Below are 9273 nucleotides of genomic sequence, written 5' to 3' on the forward strand. Positions count from 1 at the left end.
GATACATTGACACAGAGTGATTAGAAGGCGATACATTGACACAGAGTGATTTTTTGGTATTTTGTTCAGAATCTTTTTTTTCTAGATTTTTCTCGTTTAAAATTGGGTGCGTCTTATAGGCCGGAGCGTCTTATACGCCGAAAAATACGGTACTTATTTTCAGAGCATATTTGCACATAACCCGAGCGCTAGCAGCAAATTTATCTACACAGCAAGAACTGCCAGCAGTTTGCATTTAGGAAACTCTAAATCTCTGCTGGTTGCATGTGGTAAATTTAGACATTATATAATTATAAAATGAAATATTATTGTTATGATTTCGTGATTTTTAATCACATACCATAGATTCAGCTGATCTTTTCTTTTACAGTGGGTCATGCAGTGACAGTAACAGTTGTTATCCCAAAATATTTAGTTTGTTACTAGCACACTAGCGGTCATCATTCTAACTGGGTTGCTACAAAAATAAAAGTGTAGGTTTTATAATAAATTGTTCATAGTATGAGTTCACTGGGTGAGAAAATTGGTGGTAAATTGTCAGACGTGTCAATTCCATCATAAAAAGCAATCTGTTCAGAAGGCAAATGAAATGAAAATGATAATCCATAAGAATGTAAATATTGTTACCCAGAGTCTCAAATCAAATTGCACAAGAATTCCCACAACAAAAAAGTCATCACAGTAATAGAAACAGATTTTGTGCCAGGTGAGTGTCACTGACTGGACAGCTGATACTGGAAATGGAGTGATGGACACGGTGATTCTATTCTCATGATGGACAACGTCTCCAATTCAGAGATTCTAAATGCCAAAGTGATAGCTACTAGGAATGGTGCTTTCTGAGAGTGTGTTAGTGGTGGGATAACATTTTTTTCTTCTCATCTTGTCTAATAACTGTTGTATGCTTTGCGGATACCCAGATCACTAAACTGTGAAGAAATAGCACCCTGACAGAGATATATTTTACACAGGTGCGACAGGATCTGATGCACTGAACCCAGCTGGTCTGCAGCAAGAATTAATTTTTAGGTAATTCTAGAAACCCTCTTTAAAAAAAAAAACAAAAATGAGAAAGACCATTTTACTTTACAATCAGCAAGCAAAAAATTGCTGCAGGGTATCCCTTAATAGTACAACTGGCTGCTGCATGAATTGCATTATTCCTCCCTGGTTATTTGTTTGGTAGAGGAAATTTCAATCTGATTTCTACAGCTATTTGACCAGAGGGAGTACATCACCGCAAACATGATATTAATATAAACAGAGAATTCTCTATCACAAGGAAAGTCGATTTTTCCTAGCATGTCTAAAGCTTGTATACCCTTCATCTTACCAGTGATAACAGAAATGAAAAAAATATGATTTTATAGAACAAACTTAAAGGGAGGAAGGGGGGGGGGGTAAAAAGCATTCTTGTCTTGTGTGTTTAAAGGGCACAACAATGCAAAAACAAATTTCCAGGAGTGGCGTAAATTAAGTGATTCCAAATGTGCCCAAGCATTTCAAATTGGTATTCTCAAAAGTAAATATCAGACCCCAAATATCTGATGGTCTGTGGCATCCCTGGCTTGCAAATGACTAAGAGACATAGGGCCTGATGTAATAAAGCTCTCCAAGAATGGAGAGGATATACTTTCATCAGTGAAACTGGGTGATCAAGCAAACTTGGAATGGATCTGGTCCAGGATTGAAAACATTTGCTAACAAATAACTAATGACTTTTAGGGAATCCATTCCAGATTTGCTGGATCACCAAACTTCACTTATAAAAGTGTATCCTCTCCAGCCTTAGGAAGCATTATTAAAAGCTTTTTGTAGGAACTATCAGCATAGATTGGCTAGTATTACCTTATAACCACCCAACAGATTTTCCTTTTCCTGTTTGTCTCCAGGTAAATGAATTTTCTTTGTTACCCTAATGACAAAGAATAAGGTGTTGCTGTGCTATTAAAGGAAAACTGTAATTTTATATACAGAACAACAAACATTTTAGTTGATAGGATCTGAATTTTACAAGACTTATAGTTAGTGTTTTTTTCAGTTCTTATGTATGAAGATAATCTATTGCAATCTCCAGGCCCTGTGTGGGGTGAGGGCATGTTAGCAGAAGCAGAGCTTTGCTTCCGTATGTTACTGTGTCTTGATGATCAGTATGAGAATATTCACCAAGATAGAATGGGAGAAGAATGAATGAATGAATGAACCAGAGGGATGCATGCAGTGTGGGTTCCCCTTAAGCGTGCAGTACAATAGTGAAATAACTAGATCTCATAAAACCAGCAACCCCAAGCGCACTGCCTATTTTTTTTTTTAAGAGGAACTGACAAATGACATGGTAATAATCCTGCTTATGCACAGTTAATATTTCTATTTTCTTTATTTATTACAGTAAGGACTTAAACAGATTTTGAATTTTTTTTCAGGTAAAAAATACATATTCAAAGTTAGGTGTTCCCCTTTAGAGCCAGCAGGTAGCATTTTTTCAATGTTTTTAGCATTGTATCTCTGCTAACAAAATGCTAAAAATGTGATTGTGCCAAAGACTATAAAGATTTTATAAATTGGTTCATTAGAGATTTAGTTAGGTAAAAAGAGCTGCAAAGCAAGAAGAGTCGCTTGGTCTGTACCTGCTTCCCTCCTTAAAAATTGAATTCTTCCAAATTTACCATTTCCCCTTACAGGATTATTTACTGAGAAGCAGAAAAAGGAAACTTGGACTAAACTTGGGATAACAAAACTAAGCTAAAGCTGAACTCTTTTAATGGATGTGATTGGAGAAAGGAGTCCAATATCAGCATAAGTCTGAAAAGGCCTGCTATACTACATTAAACATCGCTTTCGATAATATTTTTACACCCCCCCCATTTAGTAAGGGGATTATTTGCCATTTCAGGGCCTCTAATATCATGGCACAAAAGAAAACAATTAAAAATCTATAACAATCACTCAAAAAAAAACAAAAACAAAATTCTGACATAAAAATACCCCATGCCAACAACAGAACACAAATATTGTAGGAAGTGGTCTGCCATATGTAGTCAGCTCTCCAGATCTGAAGTCTATAATCTTTATCAATTCTGACTTCCTAATGGGACAAGAGAAGAATCGGCTTTTGACCTTCTATATATTATTTTTTTTGCAGAACAAAGTCCACTTCTTCAGGTATATGCAAAACTGGTTATTTATTCATCATGTTAGATTTTCTATTCCAAGTGCATAATGACAACCACAAGTCAATGCTGCAGAGCTAACATTACAGATTCCAATTAGAAAAAAGGATAAAAGTTGAGGCATAAATAATCCCCTTACTAATTGAACAGTGTGTAAAAATATTAATGGAAGTGACTAAATTAAAGCCAAAAGGCTCAATCCTTAAGATTAACATTTGGGGTGTTACAGCACAGTGCCTTGACTACTTTATGCAGAGTCTGGGCTGCATTGCATGGTCTTATAATTCATCCAAGAAAGAAATGCTATTCAAAATACATCAGATGCTTGGTCTTTATCCCATGCATCCTAAATATATGTTTTAAAGCACTTTACATTGAAATCATCTAGGAATTACAAAAAATAAATAAAGACTCTTCATACTTTGCTTTCCCCCTGCCCTTATCCATTTGCAGAGCAAAACTGGCAAAATCTTTACATACGACACCCTTCTTGGCATATAAGATATCTGCATTCTCTAAAGTGCAGTATGGTTCTGTCAGCCCCTTCCTCGCTACTGTGTCCTGGGAGAAAGGAGTAAGGATACTTACATGTTAGACTTTTGTTGTTGGAAAGGATCTTTCACGATCCTTCCCAACTACAAAAGACTGAAAGGTGCATGAATGAGCACTGTGCATACAGCACCGTTCTGCTCTATGGAGAGGGGAGAACGAGCAATCAGCACCCCGATGCACTCTCTCCCCCCCTCCATCATTTCCATTGGGGTCGTTCATCATTCGTGTATCCACCAAGACGGATCCATGAACAACATCGGACGGCCGCTGTACACACGTCAGATTCTCATCCAATGCCAGCCCTGAAGCGAAAAACAGGCAAGAATCATCTGACGTGTGTGCATAGCCTTAGGCTAATGGAGCCAGAGTCTATGGCAGGGGACACAGGCATCTTTCACACAGTATTTTATGCCTTAAATTTTCACATCAAAATAATAAATACATATCTAAGGCACAGCCATCCATGGCTGCCCAGGGCTGCAAAATATTTTCTAAGGGAAATCTATCTGCACAACACAGGAAAGCACCAGCTTCAGCTACAGAGGATAATGGTCAGCCCTTCTTCCAGTACCAAGCAGTCAGATGTGCAAGCTTCTACTCTTTATATTTGATGCATGAACACTAGAGCTTAACCCAGCACATGGACACTGTTGCAGAGGCTGTCAGATCCCAAGATGATGGAAAAACCCTTCAGGCAGTGAAAAGCCATGGAAGTCTGCACCTGTGTTTATATTTTATTTTTTCAATTTTTTATGAAGAGTGCAAAGGAGGTGATGTGGGACTTTTTGCACGTAAGTGCAGTTAACCTGTAAGGCTTGAAAACAATTTTAAGGTCACGTACCAAAGTTGGTGGGGTGTTTTCTTTAGGGTTGTGGGCTGCCGTGTTCCCGAGAAGCCCTGCGAAAAAGAATAGACAAAGATGTAAAATGAGCTGAACAAACAGGAGCTGTACAAGAAATATATGTTTTCTCAGAATAAGAAATGACTGTACTATTTCAGATAAGAAGAAAACACAGCACTATGCATAAATGGCATAGTTTTGGATAGAGCAGTAAAGGATTAGAACTCATGTCAGGTTTTACCACAGTTGGAATCTTTCTGAAAGAGATTTTCATTTTTTCTCTGGTGAAAAGGACACAAAAAAAATAATTGCAACAAAGCCTGGAAAAATTTCCAAAAAGTAGAGAAGTGCTGACACTGGTCAGCTTGTTATTGTTGTCTGTTTACTTCCTTTTGGATGAAAGGATTCCAGAAAACTTGAGGTATATCATATCTTTGAAAGTTATTGAAATTTGTATGATGAGTTGATCAACTGCTTAGTTCAATGTTTCAAAAATTGCCTTCCATATCCCCACAAGATTGTAGCAATTCAAAATATGCAGAAAGAAAGGGGACTTAATTGGCACATGTATAAAATCAAATAAAAAAAAAATTTTATTTAGAAATTAATAAAAATACCAATAAAAGATTATGCTATTTGTCTTAGCATACAAGACAGTGCGATCTGAACATCAATATTTGCTTATAGATTGGACCATAGTATATCAAATGGTTTAACAGCTAATAGTATAGCATCTCACAACATTAGAGGGTGTCTCAACGCGTTTCACGGGTAATGCCGCTTCATCAGGATAATAACGTTGAGCAATAATTACTTATAGCATATATTATATATTACAGTATCTTGTCATCTTCATGCAAATGTATATAGGGCCTCAAAGCAAACCAAGAGCTCATGATGAGGGTAAGTGCAAAATCGAGAGGCGATAACAGAGAGGAATCCCTGTATAGATGTAGATGAATTGTCACTTCAAAAAAGGAGGAGATAGACCACAGGTCCCAGCTCTGATAGCTCCTGCTGTCAGCCTCCAAAGGCATAATGTATAATATATGCTATAAGTAATTATCTCTTAATCCTGATGAAGCGGCATTGACTGTGAAACGCGTCGAGACACCCTCTAATGTTGTGAGATGCTATACTGTTAGCTGTTAAACCATTTGATTTACTATGGTCCAATCTATGAGCAATATTGATGTTCAGATGGTGCCGTCCTGCATGTTAAGACAAATGGCATAATCTTTTATGGTGGTGTTTTAATATTTTCTAAATAAAAAGTTTTTGTTATTTGATTTTATACATGTGCCAATTAAGTCCGCTTTCTTTCCGCATATTTTGAAATATATCCCATCTTTATCTATACTTGAGACTCATCATGCACCAGTAATAAGTGCACTTATCTCAATCGCCAGGGTTTGGCAGATCAGAGCTCAGAGACAAGTGCAATTAAAAAAAAAGATTGTTTGTTACCCATTTTACATAAGATTGCAGCACCATCTATACATACATACACACACACAAACATACATACATACATACCCACACATTATTTTTTTGACTGAGTTTACAGCGAGCATTATGGTTAAACTCCGTGGCCACACACATTGTACAACTAGTGCAAGAAAATGGAGTTTGTTAGTAGAGTAGAGTTTATTTGAGCAAAACATCTATTTCTGTCATTTCAGTTGGGGTATAGAGCTAGCATGTTATAATTTACAAAACCCCTCCTATCAAGGAATGGTGCTCTCTACTTCTAGATCCTACCCTGGTCAAATGGCATAAGTAGTGGAGCAAACTAGAATCAAGACCACAAATACTGCTCTTTTCAGCTGTATGCTTGTTATTCCTAGCTCTAACTCTCACTGGCACTTAGTGCTGAACATCATAGTTATTATTGCAAATTATGATTGCTAAAGCTAAGTGAAATGAACCTAATATTTGCTAAGATGCTGAGCACCATGGAGCTGATGACATCAATATTAGCATCTCTTTGTTGCAAGAAAAATAGGTAAACTAATGTTTGTCATTATTAAATTTACTGACTTCAAAAAACCCTCAATCTAAAAAACAGCTCCTGCCTTTTAATTAGCCAGGAGATTTTCTTAAATCAAGATAGTACCAGCCTGCTGATCAATAAGCACACCGAAATTAGTGTGTCAAATTAGACTGGGCTATCAAATATGCTGTATTGTGTACTTGCTTGGGTAAAAAAAAAATCAGTTTATCAAATAACCAGGGCTTCCTGGTCCTTATGCAACTGACAACCAAACATCTGAAGTATAGACCCAATACAACCTACGTACATACTAAGCCCCCCCCCCCCCCCCGTCGTCACAAACAAGATAACCTAAAACCTGTTGTCACCAAATCCAAAGTTATTATTATTATTATTAAACAGAATATATATAGTGCCAACATATTACGCAGCGCTGTACATTAAATAAGTTCACTTAGTTTTGGCACCCAGAGAGTGAGCAGCAGAGGTGAGGCGAGATGGAGTATAGGCTCCAAGGTGTAAATTTACATAGGACATTTTGTCCCCTCTCCTATTGGTAAATGAAGCACTGGGGAACCAAAATGATGGTTAGAATAAGCTGGTAAAGAGGGTGACAATTAGTGCATGGGCAAAACATAGGTTCATGAGAGAAGAGATCTCATGGATAAAGTCTTCACGTAGTTTCTTCATGTATAAGCTTCATATTTATCAGAAAGGTAAACATGATGGACTGTTGGGAGCAAAACATGGAGCCTACTGCTGCTACACTCTTATGGAAGTGCTAGCTCCCATCATATTTCAGCACTTTGACCAAACTGGAACAAGTATGAAGGTCAGGATCTCTAACCATCTCTGACTTTCATAATGCAGCGAGTCTGGAAGAACTGAAATTGAAGGTCATGAAAAGAGAAAGCCATTTAGCATTTCACAAGGAGATCAACAATAGCAACCTCCTATCTCTTATAAAACAGGTTTGTAACAATTACCTGGTATTGGCCTTTTGTAATCTCTGTAGAACACAACTGGAACATAAGAGGAAGAAGCAGTACAAAGGCATCAGTTTATTTATTTACAAGATTCACACTAATTGAAAGAGAAACGAGGTTGATGAGCTATTCGCAGGGTTACTTCTCCTTTCACTGCCCATCAAAAGACTGTAACCGGTCCAGGACTGATGCCTCCAAAATGATAGTGACAGAAAAAAGTATTACAGAGAAATACCTACATTAAAGGTGCATATTGCAGCAAAAGACTCTGATCTGTGAATGGACTATTTATGTTTATTTAGTTGTTTGTGGCTGAAGTTCAGCTTTAAAGCAGAACTAAACCTGTGACTACCCTGCTGAACCCCCATTCAATCTTCTTTCTTCTTACTAACTGAAGGTAACCTTTGGCCATCTTAATTGGCAGTGCCAGGATAACATATGCCTGGATAGGCACATGGGAGTTCATTCATTCATGATATGCACAAGGATTGCAACTGCTAGGCAGCCAACGCTAAGAAGAGCATGCACAGCTACACCTGTCCCTTTCTACAATAACCTGATTGAATCTCAAAATTTTAAAGTGGAAGTTTAGTTTTACTTAAACTATATGCAGGTAAGCTGGACACTTATCAGGTTTTAGATTCAGAATTTGGAGCACCTAAACATATTGAAAAATATTTTTTTCCCCAAGGTTCCCTGTGACTAATCCCACTGCCAAATTTATTTACCTAAAAATATAATAAATGGTTTACTTTCACTGCCATGTATTAAAAAAAAAATAAAAAAGTTGTGGTAAAGATGACCTTTTGCTGTTACAAGCTGAAAAGTGTTCTTTGAAAGTTACCCTCAGTCAACATTGGCGAAAACTCCACTAAATAGAATCACCATTTAAAGAAAACAAAAAAGCAGTAACAATATAAATATTTAAATGCTCTCACATTTCCTCTGAATAGGGACCAACTCATCAACCCAGTTCCATCTACTTCCCTAGCCCTTCATTTACTCTCACCGATTCACTGATGAGTCTTTTGAGTAATAATTTAATTTCTACACAGATGTTTCATCAGCTGCACAAAGCAAAATCTGCCTTCAGTTCTGCAGAAATGATAATTAGCTAGGAAGTTAGAGGGGCAGCAGTCAGTTATTTACAAATAAACACGTTTCAGAAAATTTTCAGGATGTAGGGAGGCAGTGCAGAAAGAATACAAATTAAGAGACATAAAGCTCCCTACATATTTTGTAGGGAAAAACGAGGAAAGGAAAAGTAAATCACCATCCGAAACCATAAGCAATATTAGCCATTCTCAAAAAAAAGCAGGAGGGGGACAATCCAACTATTTATAAAAGGAAAATGGAAATATGTATATATAATTCCACCCCCAGATGTATTTATTTACTCACTTGAAGACATTTTAAGATATATTTGAAATGATAAAGGTGCATTAGATACATTTAATGTAACTGAAATATGAAATTGCAAAATCTTTATTACATTTTAATGTTTCCTTTGCTTTATAAAACTCTGTAAAAATCTTTCCAATTTAGCTAACTCAAAAAAGTGAGGCACAACAATGAAAGCCCTTCCTGCTAGAAGTATGAGGGCTGTTTTCACAACCTTGCACACATCAAATTAAAATTTTTGATGTCCTTTGCATATTTATTTCTGAGAAGGAGTCAGAGAGTGAGAACCGAAAATGGGTAAAAAGGATAAAGAGTTCCTCAAATGTATCT

The 9273-nt window shown here is 36.9% G+C and overlaps 1 protein-coding gene across 1 annotated transcript in view; it reads right to left on the bottom strand.

Moving 5' to 3' along the window:
• The window catches only part of B3GLCT (beta 3-glucosyltransferase), a 180610-nt gene extending 174445 nt beyond the window's left edge, over positions 1-6165 (bottom strand). Inside the window, exons 1-2 of the mRNA XM_072401948.1 lie at positions 6100-6165; positions 4564-4740 (exon numbers count right to left, since the gene is read on the bottom strand). Coding sequence (XP_072258049.1) covers positions 4564-4740; positions 6100-6165 — 243 coding nt within the window. The remainder of the gene's footprint in view (positions 1-4563; positions 4741-6099) is intronic.
• Positions 6166-9273: the final 3108 nt, after the last annotated feature.

The sequence above is a fragment of the Pyxicephalus adspersus genome, chromosome 1 (assembly GCF_032062135.1).
Source record: "Pyxicephalus adspersus chromosome 1, UCB_Pads_2.0, whole genome shotgun sequence".
Classification (NCBI taxonomy): Eukaryota; Metazoa; Chordata; class Amphibia; order Anura; family Pyxicephalidae; genus Pyxicephalus; species Pyxicephalus adspersus.